Source organism: Mesoplodon mirus, assembly GCF_964341445.2.
Source record: "Mesoplodon mirus genome assembly, chromosome: 14".
Classification (NCBI taxonomy): domain Eukaryota; kingdom Metazoa; phylum Chordata; class Mammalia; order Artiodactyla; family Ziphiidae; genus Mesoplodon; species Mesoplodon mirus.
In genome coordinates, this window is record NC_138990.1 from 40,049,613 (window position 1) to 40,071,500 (window position 21,888).

General features: G+C 37.4%; 1 protein-coding gene across 7 annotated transcripts in view; it reads right to left on the reverse strand.

The window, feature by feature from the left end:
• The window catches only part of LDAH (lipid droplet associated hydrolase), a 97,527-nt gene that overhangs the window by 66,403 nt on the left and 9,236 nt on the right, over nucleotides 1-21,888 (reverse strand). For all 7 annotated transcript variants that reach the window (XR_014295815.1, XR_014295816.1, XM_082641819.1 and 4 more), the window contains 2 exons: nucleotides 17,112-17,267; nucleotides 6,710-6,853 (listed from right to left, as the gene is read on the reverse strand). Coding sequence is in view for 5 of the 7 variants with exons in the window: in XM_082641819.1 (XP_082497945.1) it covers nucleotides 6,710-6,853; nucleotides 17,112-17,267 (300 nt within the window). In the remaining 2 variants the exon portion in view is untranslated. The remainder of the gene's footprint in view (nucleotides 1-6,709; nucleotides 6,854-17,111; nucleotides 17,268-21,888) is intronic.

A 21,888-nucleotide genomic window follows, 5' to 3' on the forward strand; every position in this document is an offset into this window, starting at 1 on the left:
TACTAAGTCATTAACTCAACAGCACACAAGCAGCCTAAGCAATAAGCATACTCAAAATAAAGTTATAAATAATATGTCAATTTAAAACAAGAATTAGACATTTCTCAGAAATTCAGACACAATAGATACTTTCTGCTGGTTTTCCCCACCATTGTTTACTGGTGAAGATCTATGGCAGGGCTTCTGAAAATGTGGTACCAGGACCAGCAGCATCAGTATTACTTAGGAACTTGTTAGAAATGCAAATTCTCAGGTCCTACCCTACTTGTAGTGAATCAACAACTCAGGAGGTAGCATCCAGTAATCTGTGTTTCAATAAATCCTCCAGGTGATTCTGATGCCAGCCAAAGTTTGAGAACCCCTGATGCAGGGTTACTCTTTGAGTCTATTTTCAACTTTCAAAGTTGCTACTCTTGTTCTGCTCAACATTTGTTTTGTCTTCAAGTATGACTTAAGGGCTTACTGTGATAACTGAGTTGGATGTTGCTTTCATTAGGTAATTCAATATATAGCTTTTATTAGGATGACCTTTCTCACTGAGGTAAGAATATAGGAATAAGACATGTTAGCTAATCATCACTAAGTTTGAACACCATGAAAGGAGAGGTATTATCCTTCATGAGTACTATGAGGTATTTCCACTACTTCCTAGCTCCTCCTGTCCTTGGTTTTCTCTTCTCTTGCCAGAGTTAAGATAACAGGCCAGCAAAACTGGTAGCTTTTCGAGATTTAGCATGTTAAAACAAGCCTGTTTTCTAAGAATTCTTTTAACACCTTTGTTTTCCAATACCACATAAAATAGCCAAAGCACATTCTAAGCAGACGTACACATTTCTTGACAGAGGAAAAACTGTGGTATTAAAACCCCCAAATTTCTTTGGGTATATATGAAGAAATAACTCAATAAATATGTATCTTTTAAACTATTTCAAGGTAAAGCAAGTATATACTATACATTTGATTCACATTCAGCCACATTTCTGTGACAGCTGTTGAAATAAATGTTTTTAATCAAGGCAATAAAATCTGTATATTCGGTTTCACTTCACAAAATCTCTCACTGCTAGGTAATCAATAGTTGCTTGCCTTTCAAAGCATACCCTAGTCTTTAAGTGTAAAAGGCTCGAAAGTAATTTGCATTCACAGAGGAACACACACACACGCACGTAAACAGATAGAAAAAGACACTACGAAAAGAGGCACTTTGAGGTATTTAGGCAAGATTTTGCCATGAGTTGCATAGTTTCATCTACACTCCATTTATCCTGTCCCCCTTACAAGTCACAGCAGGAAAGGGGTGACAGACCAGGGTACAATCTGTGACCATGGAAGGGCTAATCACTAGCACTTTGCACCAGCCACCTGAGATGACCTACCACAGGACTAGAGCACTGACCTCAGGATCACAAGTGCTGGCTTCCTGTCCGCGTTCTACCACTCACCAGCACAAGGTCATGTAGCTCTGTTGGGCCTTATTTTACTTCCTTGAAAAATAAGGGTTCAAGATGCAATTTAATGTAAATACTTTTTTTTTAGGTGGATTTTTTAAATTAAAATATAGTTGATTTACAAAATTATATTAGTTTCAGGTGTACAACATAGTGATTCAACATTTATATAATAGATTATACTCCATTTAAAAGTATTATAAAATATTGGCTACATTCCTCATGCTGTACAGTATATTCCTGTATCTTATTTATTTTATATACAGTGGTTTGTACCTCTTAATCCCCTGCCTCTGTGTTGCCCCCCCCACCATTCCTCTTCCCACTGGTAAGCACTAGTTTGTTCTCTATATCTATGAGTCTGTTTCTGTTTTGTTATATTCATTCATTTTACTTTCTGGATTCCACGTATAAGTGATAACATACAGTACTTGTCTTTCTCTGTTTTGTTATATTCATTCATTTTACTTTCTGGATTCCACATATAAGTGATAACATACAGTACTTGTCTTTCTCTGTCTGACTTATTTCACTAAGCATAATACACTCCAGGTCCATTCATGTTGCTGCAAATGGCAACATTTCATTCTTTTTATGGACGAGTAAAACACTGTGTGTGTGTGTGTATACATCTTCTTTATCCATTCATCTGCTGAAGGACACTTGGCTATTGTAAACAGTGCTGCTATGAACACTGGGATGCATATCTCTTTTCTAATTAGTGTTTTCACTTTCTTTGGTTATATACCCAGGAGTGTAATTGCTGGATCATATGGTAGATACTTTTAGCTCTAAGATCCTATAATTCTTTTTCTTTCTTTAAAACCTTTTTTTAATAGTGGAAATTTTGATACATACACTACAGTCCAGAGAATAGTATAATAGACCCCCACGTACCCATGGTCCAGCTTCAAAAATTATTTTCCTTTTTCTTTCCAGCTTTACTGAAGTATGACTGCCAAATAAAATCTGTATATATTTAGGTTGTACAACATGACTGTTTTTAAAGGTGTACAAGGTGATGACTTAATATACATATACACTGTGAAATGACTACCACAGTCAGGTTGAGTAACACATGCATCACCTCACATACTGAGTGTAAGTGCCTGACATTAAGCTTTTGATGGATGAGACATCCACTTTGAATAAACATACTGCCAGCTGTAATGACCCAGCTACTAGCAAAACAACCAGATAAGGAACTAGGCCACCCCCACCCATGAAGGCTTTTCCTTTCAGAAAGCTTTGGGTAACCTAGCTCACTGCTCAAGTGACATTTTCTCCAAGACTTGTTAACTTCTGTCTTTTTGAGAATAGCCACCCTAACAGGTGTGAGGTGATAATATCATCGTGGTCTTGATTTGCATTTCCTTGATGACTGATGATGTTGAGCATTTTTCATATACCAGTTGGCTATTTGTATGTCTTCTCTGGAAAAATTTGCCCATTTAAAAAATCAGGCTATTAAATGTTTTTTGCTATTGAGTTGTATTAGTTCCTTATATATTTTGGAAATTCTCCTTATCACATATATGGTTTGCAAATAGTTTCTCCCATTTTATAGGCTGCCTTTTCATTTGGTTGCCTGTTTCCTTTGCTGTACAGACGCTTTTTAGTTTGACACAGTCCCAACTGTTTATTTTTGCCTTTCTTAGCTGTGCTTTTGGTGTCCTATCCAAAAAAATCACTGCCAAGACCAATGTCAAGGAGTTTTTCTCCTATGTTTTCTTCTAGGAGTTTAATGGTTTCAGGTCTTAAATTTAAGTATTTACTCCATTTTGAGTTAATTTTTGTGTATGGTATAAGATAAGAGTTCGATTTCATTCTTTTGCATGTGGATATCCAGTTTTCCCAATACCATTTACTGAAGATACTGTCCTTTCCCCATTGTGTATTCTTGGTGCCCTTGTCAAAGATTAGCTGACCCTATATTTGTGGGTTTGTTTCTGGGCTCTCTATTCTGATCCATTGGTCTGTTTTTATGCCACTACCATACAGTTTTGATTACTAGCTTTGTAATATAGTTTGAAGTCAGGAAGTGTGATAACTTCACCTTTGAACCTTAACTTCAATCTTCTTCCTCAAGATTATTTTGGCTATTTGATATCTTTTGTGGCTCCATACAAAGTTTAGGACATTTTTTGCTATTTCTGTGAAAAAATGCAGCTGTAATTTTTGTAGGAATTTATATAGGGATTGCACTTAATCTGTATATTTATAATTCTAAATAGAAGATAATTAGGGAAATACAAAAGATACAGTAGGTGAAAGTGGTAGTAGAAGAAATCTGAGCAACTAAAGAGCTGAAACAAAGTCTGGATGATCCTGCTTATCAAGGGCCTGATCACTGAGAGTGGAAACTGTTTTAACAGAGAGGAGGAGATTAGCCAAGATAAAGGTAATCTTACATGTGATGCCTTAAAAAGAAAGACACAGGAAGTCTGGGTGGTGAGATAACCTAATAATAAACAATGTAAGTGCAACAGATTTGCTTTAAGCACAGAGGTATTTTTCCATAAGTGCTAGCAAAGAGGCAGGTTCACAGCAGGTACTCAAAAAAGATTAAATTGAGTAAATGGAATTAGGAAAAAAGAAAGCTTAAATTCCATTCTCAAGAGTTGGCATCTGATGTTAAAGTCAATCTAAAATTAACACAGGATTTTGGAACCAGAACTAACATTTCAGGAAGCTGATCTACACCACGATATGTGAGAGTTAAGAGAAGAGATCAAGAGCCAGGGAGTTGTGATGTTCACAGTGAGATGACACATGAATAGTCTGAGCTATGACTTCAGGAGGGAAAAGAAAAGAGAACCAAATCCCACGCTAACTACAGAACCAAAGAGTATCTACCTACTCTGTATGCACAGGGTGATTTCATTTCCTAAATTCTGCAATAACTACATTGTGTCCTGACCATATGTATCAGTTAACAGCCAAAAATAGGACATGGATAAAAATAGGAATCACCTCTTAATTGTCACCCACTTCTTCAAATAAAAAAAATATTATAATTTAGCTTGCCTGCAGATGTTCATGAATGTGGAAGGAGCTGCCACTTAGAACAGAAACTTTTCCTTTGCTACTCAACAGGATCGAGGCTTCAAAGGGCCTGCTTCTAACAACTGTAAGATAATACTTCTGAGGATGGACCAAAGGGAAGCTAATAAAACTTGAACAAATATTTAGCAAAAATGTTTTAAGAGATAATTTCTATGTTCTACTATTGCTCAGGTACAATGTCATATGTATATGCTGACCTATACCTGTGATCAGATTTAAAATGTTAATACATAACATTCCCATTCATGATTATATGGACTGAATATTTATGTTCCCTAAAATTCTTACGTTGAACAACCCCCCTGCCCCCACTGTGATGGTATTTGGAGATGGGGAGTTTGGGAGGTAATTAGGGTTAGAGGAGGTCATGAGGGTGGGGCCCTCATAAAGGGATTAGTGCCCTTATAAGAAGAGACACCAGAGAACTTGCTGGCTTGCACTCCTTCTAGCTCTATCATGCTCCCTCCCTCTCCCTCTCTCTCTCCCTCTCTCTCTCTGTCATGTGAGGACTAAAAGAGAAGGCAGCCACCTGAAAGTCAGGGAGCGGGCTCTCATCAGAACACAACTGTGCTGAAACTCTAATCTTGGACTTATAGTCTGTAGACTATAAGAAAATAAATTCCTGCTATTTAAGTTACCTAGTTTATGGGTTTTGTTATGGGAGTCTGAACTAATACAATGATAAAAAGTATAATGTAAATATTAAAATTATTAAAAACCTCCAGTATTTTTTTTTTTTTTTTTTTTTTGCGGTATGTGGGCCTCTCACTGTTGTAGCCTCTCCCATTGCAGAGCACAGGCTCCGGGCATGCAGGCTCAGCGGCCATGGCTCACGGGCCTAGCCGCTCCGCGGCAAGTGGGATCTTCCCGGACCGGGGCATGAACCCGTGTCCCCTGCATTGGCAGGCAGACTCTCAACCACTGTGTCACCAGGGAAGCCCTCCAGTATTTTTTTATTAACAGATTTTATTTTTTAGAATGGTTTTAGAGTTGCAGAAAATTTGAACAGATTAGTCCAGAAAGTTCCCATATCACCTACCTCTTTCTCCCTCCCTACCCACACATGGTTTTCCCTATCATTAGAGGCTCAGTAAGTATAAGAAGAGGCTCATACCATAGGAGAGGCATACCAGAACCAGGGGCAAACTAGGCAATGAAGCCATAGCCACCTCTCTCCCACTTCAGATTAACAAAGTGGAACCCTTAGGGAATGCCCACACAGAAATTATGTTTTTCTTTTTTCCTCTCATCTCACTTTTTTTTTAGAAGAGTGAACACGTTAGAATACCCATGAATTAGAAGCAGGTAATTTGCAACTCTGTGGTACTACTTCCTCCATTTAAAGGCTTCCAGAAATTTACCATGTAAAGTCCTAGTTCTCCCTTCAGCTTTCAAGGTTCCTCCCAATCTGGCCCTGCCTAGCACTCAAGTACCTACTGAATCTCTCTTCCTGCTATGCTAATCCTTCTGCCTATTATACAGAATGCACCCACCTCCACCCCTCAATTCCAAATTCTACTCAGCTGTTAAAACTCTTTTACTCTCTCCTTTGTTTACTCCTTAAGTATCCACATGATCAGCAGGCCAGAGTTTATCACTTAATCACTCTCTAACATGAGAATGAGAGCTTCTTTAGAGTAGGAACCATGGCTAAGGACCACGTCGTCTTATACTACTTCGCCATTCTTCTTAATACAACCCTGGACTATAGTACATGATCGATAAACATACAGTTGGTTACTAGTTGGTAAATACAGATGGCAAGTCCTAGACAAACTGTTTGATCTGCCCAAACTTTTTTTTTTTTTCGTGGTATGCGGGCCTCTCACTGCTGTGGCCTCTCCCGTTGCGGAGCACAGGCTCCGGACATGCAGGCTCAGCGGCCATGGCTCACGGGCCTAGCCGCTCCGTGGCATGTGGGATCTTCCCAGACTGGGGCACGAACCCATGTCCCCTGCATCGGCAGGTGGACTCTCAACCACTGTGCCACCAGGGAAGCCCTGCCCAATCTTTTAAAGAAAATTACCTGCAGAATTATTTGACCCCCCAAATCCTAAAATTGCCAGAATGTGGCACCATGGGCCCAATGCCACAAGTGGAGGTTTCCACTGGTATAACTCTTAACCTTAGCAGGCTTTCTAGAAATATGAACACCCACTCACTGTAAAGGAAAGCAGATGTTAACAAACACATACCATCTGAGGTTGTAAGAATCTTCTTGTCTTTGGGGGCCAAGGCATGCCCAGCATGACTGATAACCCAAACTGGAAAGCGTCTTTTTGTTGAAGAATACAAAGCCTTTGCAAATGGTACATAAAAGGCAGGAAAACCTGGGTTACCTAAGAAAAGAAACAGACTTTTAGATTAACCAAAGCAATAAACTCACATAAGACAATGTGCTGACTGAAAAAGAAAGATCTATTTCTCCTTATACTTCCCTAAATGTTACTATACAAACGTAGTAACATTTACCCATACAACTCAATTTTAATATCCTTTATACCTTAAGTCTGGGAATTATCATTTAGAAAATTTCTGCTCCTGCTTTGTTCTCCAACTGCTTCAAATAAATTCTTCCTCCATGTTCCTCATCTTAAAAAGTGGAAGCACCAATCATAAATTAAATACTCAAGTCCTAACAGCAGGAGTCATTCTTGGTTCCTTCCTGTTCCTCACATCCAATTCATCAATAAGTCCTGTCAACTCTGCTTCCAAAATACATCTCAACTTTGTCCAGTTCTCTCCATTAGTGTTATCACTTCCCACTGGGTTTCCCACAACAGCCTCCTAACAGGTCTTCTATCTACTCTTGTCCCCTGGGAATCCATTCTTCAGGGTACCCAGAGAGATATCTCCAAACCTCAAATTGAATCACAGCAGTACCCTACTTAAACACCTTCCAGTGGTTTCGCATTGTCTAAAATCATTAATACTGCCTGTCAGCCCCTTCAAGATTTGACTATGATCAGTTACCAAGCTGCACAAAAACCAATCAGTGTCAGAATTATTCACAAAGAAAACTTCAAGGAGTCTACTAACTGTTTTCTTGTCATTTATCACAAGTACTTATATTGTGGAGATGTATAGTTTGATCTTTGGGGGAAAAGACCACCAACTAATACATGTAGATTTTTCTTGTGTATGTACAGAAGGTATTTTTGAGGTGGGTTTGCTATAAAGAGACAGAATGAATAAATGATCTTTTTAAAAAATAGTAAATCTGATACATCTTTGGGGGAAAAGAGTGAAATGGGGTTTTCATCTTACAATCATCATCTGCATAACACCTTCAAAAATACTAGTCCATTTCCATCAATATCTATTTTTCCAATCAATTTATCTATTTCTCCATGCTGCTAGGTTTTCTCCTGTTTGCAATTACATGACAGGGTTTTGCTGTACTGATGTAACCTCTGCCATCCTTGTCAAATTTTACTGATTTCTTCTTCATTGTCTATATCTTTTAGTTTCCTAGATAAGCAATGTAGCAAAGTGGTTAAGGGCATAGACTCTGGAGCCAGACTGCCTGGAATGGTTTTCTTACTTTGCCACTTACCAACTGTTTGACCTTTGGCAAGTTATTTAACCTCTCAGGCCTTGGTTTTCTTGTCCATAAAATGAGGATAATAATCATACTACCTCATGTGAGAACTAAGTGAACTAATATATGTAAAATACTTAAACACTGCTCAATACACTGCTTGCTGTATAAATGTTAGCTATTCAAACTTGTCATCAGTGTCTAGCCATGATGGTAATATATGAAGGCCTTATCACCCCTATTGTTACTTTGCTTCTGTTGCATTCTGACCTAGTGACTCAAGTTCCAAATTCCTTTTTGTGATGGTGCTAGTGTCATCTTTGTTAAATAGGTGAAGACTTCCTCAAATACAGTAATGTGTTCTTTGGTCAGCTGATTAATTGTCTGCTGTGCAGCTAGAGAAGAAGGGAAACAGGGTGTGTATCAGCACAGAGTTACTGTAACATCAATGGTGGATGTGATGACACTGTTTCATGTTTTATATTTAAATCTTCAGTACGGTTGGAATATTCTTGAGTGTAAAGTATAAAGCAGTAATCCAGCTTCTTTTCAAGTGAATAGCCAAGTGTCCCAAGAGCATTTATTATATCACCATTCTTTCTGCATGGATTTGAAATGTCTTCTGATCCAATACTGAATTCTTACATTTGTTTGCTAATTCTGATTCCAAATAATTCCACTTATTTTTTCCTTTTCTTCTCTGCCAGCACCATACTGTCTTGATTACTACATTGTGGTTTTTTTGTTTGTTTGTTTGTTTTTTAACATTTCAGTAACTGGTAGGCCCTTAGAATTATTTTCAACAGTTTCAATTTTTTAAAAATTTCTTTGGAATTCTGATTGAAATTTTATCTCATTTATACATAAGTTTAGAAATATTTGATATTTTCCGCATTACTGAGTATAACCTTCTAAGAATGTGTCATGTCTCATACTCCAATATTTTATGTCTCTCAGTAAAGTTTTATAGTCTTCTTCATAGGACTAGAACATAATAACACTTTTAAGTACTATAACCTATTACATGCCAGGCAGTATTTAAGTGTTTTACATATACTAACTCATTTAGTCTTCACATGAGGTAGTACTATTATTATCTTCATTTTATGGGTGAGGGAACTAAGGTAGAGAGGTTAAATAACTTGCCAAAGGTGTTACCAGTGTTATCATACAAATGATAAGTGCTCAATACATACCTGAAGACTGAAAGAACGTAAAAAGTAAATAATACTGAATTTTAAAAGGAACATAACAGTACCGAGTCTAGGATCTTCTGCATACCTTGCTTTAGTTCATCTTACAACAGCGCTATGAGGTAGCTGACATCATCACCGAGGATGATGAGTGGACGGCCACGGTTATTACGACTATCATTACTAATGCCATGGCTATTATGGCTACAACTAGTATCACATGTTTAATTTTTAATTGTTTAAGTTGAATAGATTTAACATGTAGCATTCCGTAAGTGTAGGATGTAGAGAGTGTTAAACCGGTTTAACTTTAAGGAGAATCCAAAGATAACAACTACATGATTTAGACACAATAGTTGCAATGACAGGATACATAAAACCAGAATGAATGAGTACTAGATAATGCGACTGCTAAAAAACAACTTTTCCTCCCTATCTCCGGGTTTAAGTCTGAGTTCTTTCCCTTAATGACTGTAAGATCTTAAGCAAATCCCCTTAAACTTTCTGATTTACTGTTTTATCACCATGAAGTAAATGATAATGCCAACTACTCCATGTCCATTTATTCCATTCAGTACTATAGCTTCTTTTGTATACAGTCAGCCCCCTACATATGAACCTTCAAGTTGTGAACTTTCAAAGATGCGAACGTGTCCCTGTATGCCAGCTGTTGTACTGTATTACTGTACTTTTCAAGGTACTGTACTGTAAGATTAAAACTGTTTTCTTTTTTGTGTGTTTGTTTTTTATGTATTATTTGTGTGAAAAGTATTATAAACCTATTACAGTATAGTACTATATAGCCAACTGTGTTAGTTGGGTACCTAGGCTAACTTTGTTGGACTTAAAAACAAATTGGACTTAATAAACGTGCTCTCAGAACAGAACTTGTTCGTATGTAGGGGACTTACTGTATTCTTTTAGCTATTTTTTTGTAATTTATATTCTACTAGGAGAATATATACACATAACTAAGTAGATAAATAAGATAGTTCAAGAGTGTGATAATTTCTATGAAGGAGATAAACAGGATCATATGATAGAGAAGGGACAAGATTAGGATGGCCTGAGAAAAATGTCTGAGGACGTGGCATTTAGCTTAACTCAAAAGATGAGAAGAAATCCACCATGTAAAGATTTGAGGGAGAAGAATACTAGGATGGAAGAATAGGTGCAAAGGCCCTCAAGTAATAAAGAGTTTGGCTCCTGAAGACAGTCCACATTGGCCAGTAACATGGAGATCCAACTTATAACAGAGACAGAGGTAGAAAATATAATGCAAAACATTTAAATGTCATTGATTACTTCACCACTTAAATGTTATGGCTTATGTTACACTTTATGAACCATGAACTAAACTTCCTGGTTAGGAGATCACAGAGAAAATTAAAAGGGTCTTGTTTATACAACTAAAATCAGATATATATGCATGTATATATATCTATCTCCAGGTGTAAAGATGTTCAAAAGCATTCCAATACAGAAATGCAAGTTATACATTTTATCAAAGGATATCAAAAGGTGTTATAAACACATGCTTGAACATACACATAGTGAAATGCCTAAGCAACGTATAACAGAGGCTGTGGTGATCACCTCTAGACCCTGACTGCTAATAAACCCTTAACTACTTAACATTGCAATTGGTAGACTTATGCCTTCTAGTTAATCTTGTAGGGGACAAGACTTCCATATATCAAGTTAATGTGGCATGGCATCTAGAGAAGGTTGTCATGTGGACAGAACTTTGGGCTTCTCCATGGAGCCTTGTCTGCTCCATCTCCAATCACTGTACTCACAACACAAGACATGCCACATGATTCCATTATCCCCATATGACCACTTGAGAATTATAATGATTCACTGTGTTCTACAGTGAGTTCTCATACTGCCTCCCTTTGCTTATTTCACTACTTAAAGGAAGTCCAAGGATGCTATTAGCAGAAATACTACAACAAAAGTTCATTGGAAAAGATGAAACTAAATTAAAAGCTCCTCAATCTGTGGCTTCCAATAAATAATTCCTCATTATCATTACTAACTTAAAAGTGATGAACTAATTTTGCTATGTGTATGAGCAAAGTGATTTAAAATACTACAAGCAGCTCATGCAGCTCAATATCAAAAAAACAGACAACCCAATCCAAAAATGGGCAGAAGACCTAAATAGACATTTCTCCAAAAAAGATACACAGATAGCCAACAAACACATGAAAGGATGCTCAACATCACTAATCATTAGAGAAATGCAAATCAAAACTACAGTGAGGAATCCCATCACACTGGTCAGAATGTCCATCGTCAAAAAATCTACAAACAATAAATGCTGGAGAGGGTGTGGAGAAAAGGGAGCCCTCTTGCACTGTTGGTGGGAATGTAAATTGATACAGCCACTATGGAGAACAGCATGGAGGTTCCTTAGAAAACTAAAAATAGAACTATCATGTGACCCAGCAATCCCACTCCTAGGCATATACCCTGAGAAAACCATAATTCAAAAAGAGTCGTGTACCACAATGGTCATTGCAGCTCTATTTATAGTAGCCAGGACATGGAAGCAACCTAAGTGTCCACCGACAGATGAATGGATAAAGAAGATGTGGCATGTATATACAATGGAATATTACTCAGCCATAAAAAGAAATGAAACTGAGTTATTTGTAGTGAAGTGGATGGACCTAGAGTCTGTCATACAGAGTGAAGTAAGTCAGAAAAAGAAAAACAAATACCGTATGCTAACACATATATGGAATCTTAAAAAAAATGGTTATGAAGAACCTAGGGGCAGGACAGGAATAAAGACGCAGATGTAGAGAATGGACTTGAGGACACAGGGAGGGCGAAGAGTAAGCCGGGACGAAGTGAGAGAGTGTCATGGACTTATATATACTATCGAATGTAAAATAGATAGCTAGTGGGAAGCAGCCGCATAACACAGGGAGATCAGCTTGGTGCTTTGTGACCACCTAGAGGGGTGGGATAGGGAGGGTGGGAGGGAGATGCAAGAGGGAGGAGATATGGGGATATATGTAAATGTATAGCTGATTCACTATGTTATAAAGCAGAAACTAACACACCATTGTAAAGCAATTATACTTCAATAAAGATGTTTAAAAAAATCTACAAACAATAAATGCTGGAGAGGGTGTGGGGAAAAAGGAACCTTCTTGCACTGTTGGTGGGAACATAAATTGATACAGCCACTATGGAGAACAGTATGGAGGTTCCTTAAAAAACTAAAAATAGAACTATCATGTGACCCAGCAATCCCACTACTGGGCATTTACCCTGAGAAAACCATAATTCAAAAAGAGTCATGTACCACAATGTTCACTGCAGCTCTATTTACAATAGCCAGGACATGGAAGCAACCTAAGCGTCCATCAACAGATGAATGGATAAAGAAGATGTGGCACATATAAACAACGGAATATTACTCAGTCATAAAAAGAAACGAAATTGAGTTATCTATAGTGAAGTGGATGGACCTAGAGTCTGTCATACAGAGTGAAGTCAGAAAAAGAAAAACAAATACCGCATGCTAACACATATATATGGAATCTTAAAAAAAGAAATAATGATTATGAAGAACCTAGGGACAGGACAGGAATAAAGATGCAGATGTAGAGAATGGACTTGAGGACACGGGGAGGGAGAAGGGTAAGCTGGGACGAAGTGAGAGAGTGGCATGGACATATATACACTACCAAATGTAAAATAGATAGCTAGTGGGAAGCAGCCGCATAACACAGGGAGATCAGCTTGGTGCTTTGTGACCACCTAGAGGGGTGGGATAGGGAGGGTGGGAGGGAGATGCAAGAGGGAGGAGATATGGGGATATATGTAAATGTATAGCTGATTCACTATGTTATAAAGCAGAAACTAACACACCATTGTAAAGCAATTATACTCCAATAAAGATGTTAAAAAAAAGTGATTTAAAATAAAATGTTACATCAGTCTATCAGAGATGGACCAAACATGAGGTCTATAGTGGCTGAACGATCTTTGAAATACTGTCATCCTAATTTTCCCAACAATATAAAAGGACTAGCTCCCCAAATAAAATACAATTTTGAATTCCACAAACTGAAGAGCAGCAAGAGCCTACAGCTTGCACAAAGCCCAGGGAAACGGGCCAAGGGCAGCAAGGAGAATAGAAGGGCAAACATAAAAGAACACCAGGAAACAAAATGATCTGAAAATGTCAAAGCCACTATAAAACAATGACACTATTAAAAAACAAGTATTTTAAACCTCCCTTTCTCCTCAGTGTCTTCAATGAATGCTCCTTCTATCTCTTCACCGTATCTTAAACCTGGCTCTCCCCTATGCTGGACTCTCTTCCTTTCAAGGCCCTGCAGAAGAGACCTCACTCTTCTCTAACACTTCATATACCTCAATGAGAGCAAAGGCTTTTGCAACACACCATTCCTAGCACCTAATACCAATGAGTGAGTGAAAACACCTCTGACTGGGGAAGTAGAGAGTGGGCTGTTTGCTCCGCTTATAGTTCATCCTACTGTAAGAAGCTCTCCTCCTCTAAGATCGAAGCCATCTGCTTCCATCTTCAACTTTCTCGTCATTCTCACACATTCCCTGAAAACCTTGACCCTTAAATGTCAGTTTCACTTGCCATTCCGTAAGTTAGGTGATTGCAAAATCTGGGAGGCCTGACTGAGCCAACACCTTTGTCCCATAATTCATTATCTCGATCAAATTCAAAGAACTTCACCTATATCCAATTTAAGCAACTAATTCCAGTAGCCACAGCCTGGATCAGTGGTGTGCATATCAAAATCCACTAGAGGGCTTCTTAAAACCCAATGCCCCACCCCTAGAGTCTCCAGTTCAGAAGACCTAGGATAGGGTCCCAAAACTTGCATTTGTAACAGGTTCTTAGGTGATGCTGCTGAACCTGACAACGGTAACAATGACAGGCCTATGTCTTTTCATTACCCAGAAATGGTTTACATCCAAAGCATCCTAACTCTGATAGCCCTTCTCCAGCTCAATCTTTGACCCTTTTAGACCTCACTCCCAATATACCTGCTATTTGATCACAGCCCTGCTCAAAATCTATCTACTTGTTTTTGGTCAATAATTCCTTTCATCCTGCATATCTGCTATTTTCAATGCTGACCAATTTCCTTAAGGCCCCAATCCACCCTCTGCCATCCTTACTCTCCACAGATCACCTCAACTCTTAATTAACAGAGAAAACAGAGGTCAGGAGCAGGAACTACTTTATTTCCTCTGACACACCTTCACACTTCTCCATTTCAGTAACCAACGTCACCTCGTTCATTCTAGCCTCAGAAAGATATTCCTTCTCCAGTCCAAGATAATGTTTCTAATTATTTTCTCAATCCCACACTCTACCATTGCCTCCAAATCTCTGCTTCATCTAATAGCACTTGTCATGACTATAATTTCAAACTCTCCCTCACTATTGGCAGAGCATATGTATTTTTTATTTTTTTTTAATAAATTTATTTATTTATTTTTGGCTGCGTTGGGTCTTCGTTGCTGCACGCGGGCTTTCTCTAGTTGTGGCGAGCAGGGGCTACTCTTCGTTGCAGTGCACGGGTTTCTCATTGTGATGGCTTCTCTTGTTGCAGAACACAGGCTCTCTAGGCACATGGGCTTCAGTAGTTGTGGCATGCGGACTCAGTAGTTGTGGCTCACGGGCTCTAGAGAGCAGGCTCAGTAGTTGTGGCTCACGGGCTCTAGAGAGCAGGCCCAGTAGTTGTGGCACACAGGCTTAGTTGCTCTGCGGCATGTGGGATCTTCCCGGACCAAGGATCAAACTTGTGTCCCCTGCACTGGCAGGTGGATTCTTAACCACTGTGACACCAGGGAAGTCCCTGTATTTTTAATTTTAATAGATGCTGACAGACTGCTTTCCAAAAAGACTGTTACATCATGGCAGAACACTGGAAGTTTATTTTCAGAACAGGTTAAACCAAAGAGAGATTCTGGATCAGAAGTCTTAGCCCAGTTGAGAACAAAAGCACTATACTGAGAAGAAACACTGAAACTCCAACTTCCTCTCCCTTGTTCAGCTCTGAACATTAGCAGACAGGCTTCCATTCCTCAAATAGGATACTTGGAAGATTCCTTCCTGGAAAACTGAACAATCCAAGAAACAGCAACAGATACTGAACGCTGGAAATCCTCCAATGAAATGCTGGGTCCCTACCCAATCACCTTAAGGTGAGAATTACCTAAGGTAACCAACCACTCCGTTTTGCCCATCCTGTTGTCATGGTTTTAGTACCGAAAGTCATGTGTCCTGGAACACCCCTCAGACTAGGATGGCTGGTCACCGTAGGCATACCTGTGGACAAGCCCCACCCCTGAATACAAGCTTCCAATAAATTTTTTACATCTTCTCTTCAAAATGAAAGGGTAGTCAAGGATTATCAAACATTTGAGGAAAAACAAACACTAATAGAAACAGAAAAAGGAATGCAGCAAAAACTCTTAACAATGCAGGAAGCCAAAAAACACATGAAACAGAAGACTATAAAAAAGAAAGAACACAGAGCTCTGAGAACTGAAGTTAAGTTTCTGGCTTAAAAAGGTCCACCAAAATCCAGTGTATGAAAAACAGCCATACCAAGGTGGCTGACTATAAAATTTCAGAATCTTACAACAAAGAAAAGATCTAAAATATTTTTTTTTTGCTGGGGGATGGGGGGAGCTTCACATACAAAAGATAAAAAATCAGAATAATATCAAGACTTCTCAAAAACAGTCTGAACCCTGGAAAGCAATGAACATGCCCTCCAAATTCTAAGGAAACCATAATCTCCAACCTAGAACTCTAAGACGTTTTCTGACATGCTAGAACTGTAAAAGATTACTTCCCATACACCTCTTCTCAGGAAGCTCCTAGAAGGTATGCTCCACCAAAAACAAGGGAATAAACCCAGAAAAAAAAATACGGGATACAGGAAACAAGGAATCCAACCAGGAGAAAAGTGAAAGGAGTCCCCAGGATGGCCTGTGTAAGAAGCCTAGAGAGCAACCAGTTTAGACTGGAGCCGAGGAACACAGAGTTCTGGGAGGGACAGCCCCCTAAAAACAAACCAGAACAAAACAGAAACCCTATTACTCAAAAAATGAGAAGTTTTTTTCACTTCTTGAGAATAATTTTAGGATAAATTACCAATTGAAACATAGAAAACTAAGCAAATAAAAGGGACAACCATTAATCCAGGGAAAACAAACAAAAATGTACAAGAAAAGAAATCATAATACCCCATAGGCCTAGCTACATACATGAGATGATATAATATGATACATATTAACAGTTTCATTTTCAACCTTTAGGCTGATATATATATATGCACGCACATATATTTTTCAAGCTTATATTTTTAAAAAGTGCTTCGAATACCTACAATCAAGCATCTTCCCCTAACATTCTATTGATACTGATCCAGCATAAATCACAAATGACTCAGTTGACAAATCCCAAAATAAATATATGTTCTACCATAATCTTATAATCATCTTGAAATGAGACAGTAAAAATTATTTTAAAAACTGTCAAAAAAATATTATTTGATAAAGTTCTAATTATTCTAAATATTGTTAAGAAATTTTAAAAAGCAGATTATAAAACTACTTATGGTATACATTGTGATTTTTAAAATGTATATAATATATATACTATTAATGCATAGATGACAAACAAAACATCCAGCCACTGAAGTATCAAGGGTGGTTGTTATCAATGGTTTGAGTGATTCTATTTCCTTCTATAAGGATTTTTATATTTATCAAATTCTCTTAAAATCAGAAATAGTTACAAGTATCTGTACACAGTCTTCTCATCCAGATTTTTAAACTTACCAGGAATAATGAAAATAAGCAGCTTAGGCCTGTTGGCAATTTGATCACTAATGAGGTCAGTCCAGGGCCCACATTTTAGAATCTGGGTTTCAATTCCACAACATAGAATGAATTCCTCGTGCACAGGAATTTCTTCCTTGATTTCTGAGTCCATTTCTAAATAAGGGGAGAAGAACAATATGAAGAGTCATTAAAATATAAAACTTTGAGCCAAAGACAATATTTGAGAATAAAAAAGACAAAATTCAATATACCTAGAAGGAAATGTCACAAAGAGATATGAGAGATATATGACTATTCAGCTATTCTAGATTACAGGATTGAAAAAAAAATTAAACCACAAGAGAAGAAAGAGGGGCATGTCTTTGGTGAAATTAAAGACTACAGAGGAGTGTGAATCAAAACAAAAATCCCACCACTCTCCTCTCCAGTCTAAATTGACAATATCCATGGCTAACTTCCACTTTCCCTCTGCTGGAATTCTTGTATAGCTATATGCTCTACCAGTGAGAGAAGTCCCCCTACCTTCACCTGGTGAAGTCTGGTGAAAAAATACAGAGGCTATGGCTGCCCTTGTACTCTCTCAGATAGAACTGTAAAGAGGGACAGTGAACTCCTTGATGAGCTCTGAGTTTTTTCCTCTATTAATCCTCTCATCCCAAATTCTGTAAGTATATTTTTATACATTATTAAAGCATTACATTATTACATTATGAAATGGATAGGTGGAAGAAAACAGAATATGAGATAACATCATTTACAATTTTCTGAATAATCAAGATATGTGCAAAAATGCAGTCCCAAATTATTTATATTACCCCTCCACCTCCGCATCTGCCTTCCCTGTGTCTATCAATATGACCATGTCCCAAACTTTCATTGTTCTTCCTAGCCTCCTCGTCAACTATCCTCCGTTCATTCAGAGCCCTCTAGAGTCTAGATTATAAGTACCCTTAAAGCTTTTTCTCCTCTTACCACTTTATGCCAAGCTTGTACTCTGGTCTATCTTGTCCCTGCATTTCCTCAGTGTCTTCATGCTTTTCTGCTCCTATACCTTTGCTAATGGTTTTACTCTGCCACCACTTCTGGAATGCTTTCCCCCTTGTGCAACTTATCAATTTATTGCCTCCAAATTCATCCTTCATTGCCTTCTCTGGAAAAATGGATCTGGGTCTTTTAAATATTCTTCCTCTGCCAACTGATATGATGTTAACCTTGAAGAGTGTGCTGGAAGAGAGACACTGCAGGAAGAAGGATTCCTCCCCTGGTTTCAATGTACCCTCTCAGAAGATTTCTGGAGCACTTGTCCCCTCACCCCCGTGCTCAGGCTGTGAGGTCTCTCTAGAGCAGTGACTTCCAACCAGAGAAAATTTTGCTCCCAGAAGACATATGGCAATAAATAAAAATAGTTTTCAATGTCACAACTTGGTATCAGGGGAGGTGTTACTACCAGCATCTAGTGAGTAGAGGCCAGGGATGCTGCTAAGCATCCTACCCTGCACAGGATAGTGCCCACAACAAAGAATCACTAGCCCAAAAGGTCAATAGTGCCAAGGTTGGAAAAATATCTGGAATGAAAAATTTTCACTTAAAAAGTGGGGTCTCCTTTCAAAATTATATTAAAAATATACTGACTGACTAAATAAATAAAAGTATCATCTCACCTTTTCTTGTGTATTTTTAGTTCACTTATAAACGTCACTGTAGCCCAATCTTTGAAACTATCACAAAATACAGTACATTTATAAAGGCCTTATGACATTTGTAAAGTGTTAGAGACAATATTAGATTTAACTGTTATACACGGTATTAAATTAGAGCGCTGACAGAGAGAACACTGGCTAAATTTAAGATTTGCACCACAAGAGAATCCAAAGTTATTAACTGTATTCAACTCATAAATACTTAACTTCAAAGTAAATGACATCTTAGGAGTTTGATTAGCCACAAACTTAATGAGAATGCAAGTAGATATGAAACTTAAACAGTCTATGAAAATTAGAAAACAAAAAAGTAACAACTCTAAAACACTTCAAGTAAAATACAACTGAGAAACACTGAGTTAATGTATGTATTTGTAAAGCATCTTTTTATTTTACTTCACTCTTATGTTTCTGAATCTCACACAGCCAAAGAAAAAAAGTAAAGAAAAACTTTACTTTCTTCCTTACCTAAGAACCCAAGATAATTCAATGCTGCCAACAATGGGCAGGTTAAGACAGGACAATGTGTTCTAATATATATTATTAAAGGCTGATGGCCGCGCCTTCAGCTGCCACCTACAAGCAATTTTAATGATCAGTTTTGATAAGCAGCAAGACATAGCCTGGATAAAAACCATGTGTACAGTGTAGATATAATCTGTACAACTTAGGCAATCCTTACTCAGCTAAGCATAGGTGTTCATCTGCTTATATTAATGGGTTTCTAACTTTATTTAGTAAAAGAGTTTTTTTCCAATTAAATCTTATACAAACCTAGACAATACACAAAACTGAAAAGCAGCATTTGATCACTACAAATGAGTCCCTCACTCAGCTTTAGCATCCAAGTAATGTCTGCATTTTATTTTGGCTACTCAAAATTCTACTTTATCCATCATGTAAGAACTGCATATGATAAAAAAAATTTTTTTTAAACTCACTTCAATGTCCAGGTAGTCTTCAATGAAACTACATTACATTTGAAAAAGAGATAGTAAGATACTTTCCTTTCAAAGTTAAAGCACAAACAAAAGCTAAAAATAACTTGTATTATTTATCATGTATATAAGGCAGATAAGAAGCTGCTGAAACTTCTTCAAATGAGAAAAATTTCATATATATTATTATCAAATATAAGTTGTGACCTGTGTTATTGTCCCATAGTTACACAAAGCAGAGCATACACTCTGCATGTATCTGCACTTTGACTGGCAATTAATTAGTGGTACTCCTGGGCATAGTACTAAACCTACTTGTAAAGTATTTAGTGACTAGACAAGTGCGGATCAAATTTTTAAAGGCCCAGGGAAGAGATACAAAATTTGTAATTGTTATCAAAATACAATATAAGAAGTACAAATACATACAAAATTGGCAGCGGAAGCTTTATTCCAAGTTCTTTTTTTTTTTTAATTAGGCTGGTAGCAAACTTTGACATGCTGGTGATCTCTGTAGTATATTAAATGTTTGGTATATAATAGAAGTGAGTCTAGGAGTTGTTTTAAGTTAGAGAGGCTTTTTTAGTTTAAAATGTAAATTAGGGCTTCCCTTGTGGCGCAGTGGTTGAGAGTCCGCCTGCCGATGCAGGAGACACGGGTTTGTGCCCCGGTCCGGGAATACCCCACATGCTGCGGAGCGGCTAGGCCCGTGAGCCATGGCCGCTGAGCCTGCGTGTCCGGAGCCTGTGCTCTGCAACGGGAGAGGCCACAGCAGTGAGAGGACTGTGTACCGCAAAAAGAAAAAAAAAAAAAAGTACATTAAAATTAAGTTTGATCCTGAAGTGGGTAGGAAGGTGGGTGAAATAGGTGAAGGGGATTAAGAGGTACAAACTTCCAGTTATATAATAAATAAGTCACAGGGATGTAATATGCAGCATAAGAATTATGGTCAATAATATTGTAACAACATTGTATGGGGAGAGAAGTAAAAAGAGAAATAGACAAATCCACAATCATAGTGAAAGATTCTAACACACCTCTTAGAATGATAGAATGAGCACAGAAAAAAAATCAATAAAAATATATAAATTTTGATTGACATAATTAATATTTATGTTAACATAGTCAACATAACTGACATATATAGAACTCTATACCAAATAAGTGCAAAATGCATATCCTTTTCAAGTGTACATGGAACATTTACCAAAACTGACCATATACTTGGCCATACAGCAAGACTCAACAAATTTCAAAGAACTGAAATAATATAGAGAATGTTCTCTAACCACAGTGGAATTAAGCCAAAAATAAATAACAAAAATAATAAGAAAATCTGCCAATTTTTGGAAATTAAGCAATATACTTCTAAATAACTGATGAGGGAAAGAAGAAGTCACAATGCAATTTAGAACTAAACAATAATGAAACAAATAATGAAAATATGATATATCAAAATGTATAGGATACAGACAAAGGCATGAATGCAAGAAAATTTAAAGTCTTAAAATACTTTCTAAAATATTTTCTAAAATAGTAGGAAAAAAAGGCTGGAAATCAAGGATCTAACTATCTATCTTAAGGAGTTAGAAAAACTAAATGAATCCAAATAAATAAAATAGAAAAAGTAAAATAAGAAAAAATAGAAATTAATGGGATAGGAAAAGAAAGTTTACATTTGAAAAGATTAACAAAGCCAAAAGTTTGCTCTTTGAAAAGACCTATAAATAAATAAACCCCTGAGAAGACACATCAAGAAAAAGGGCACAAATAACCAATATCAGAAGTGAAGAGAAGATATCACTCCAGATTGTATGGACATTAAAAAGATAATAAAAGAATATTATGAGGAGCTTTATGCCAATAAATTTGAGGTGGGAAAATTCGGAAACAAACACAAAAAGGCTAGAAACATCTTTATAGTCCTATATCCAGCAGACATTGAATTCATAACTCTTAGTCCAGATGAGAGTCAACACTTTAGGAAGAAATAATACCAATCTTACAGAGTTGGCCAGAGAACAGAAAAAGAGGGTCCATTTATCAACTCATTTTATGAGGCCAGTAAACCTTGGTATAATACCTAACAAGGGCTATAAGAAAGGAAACATATGGGACAACCTCTCTCAGAAAGAT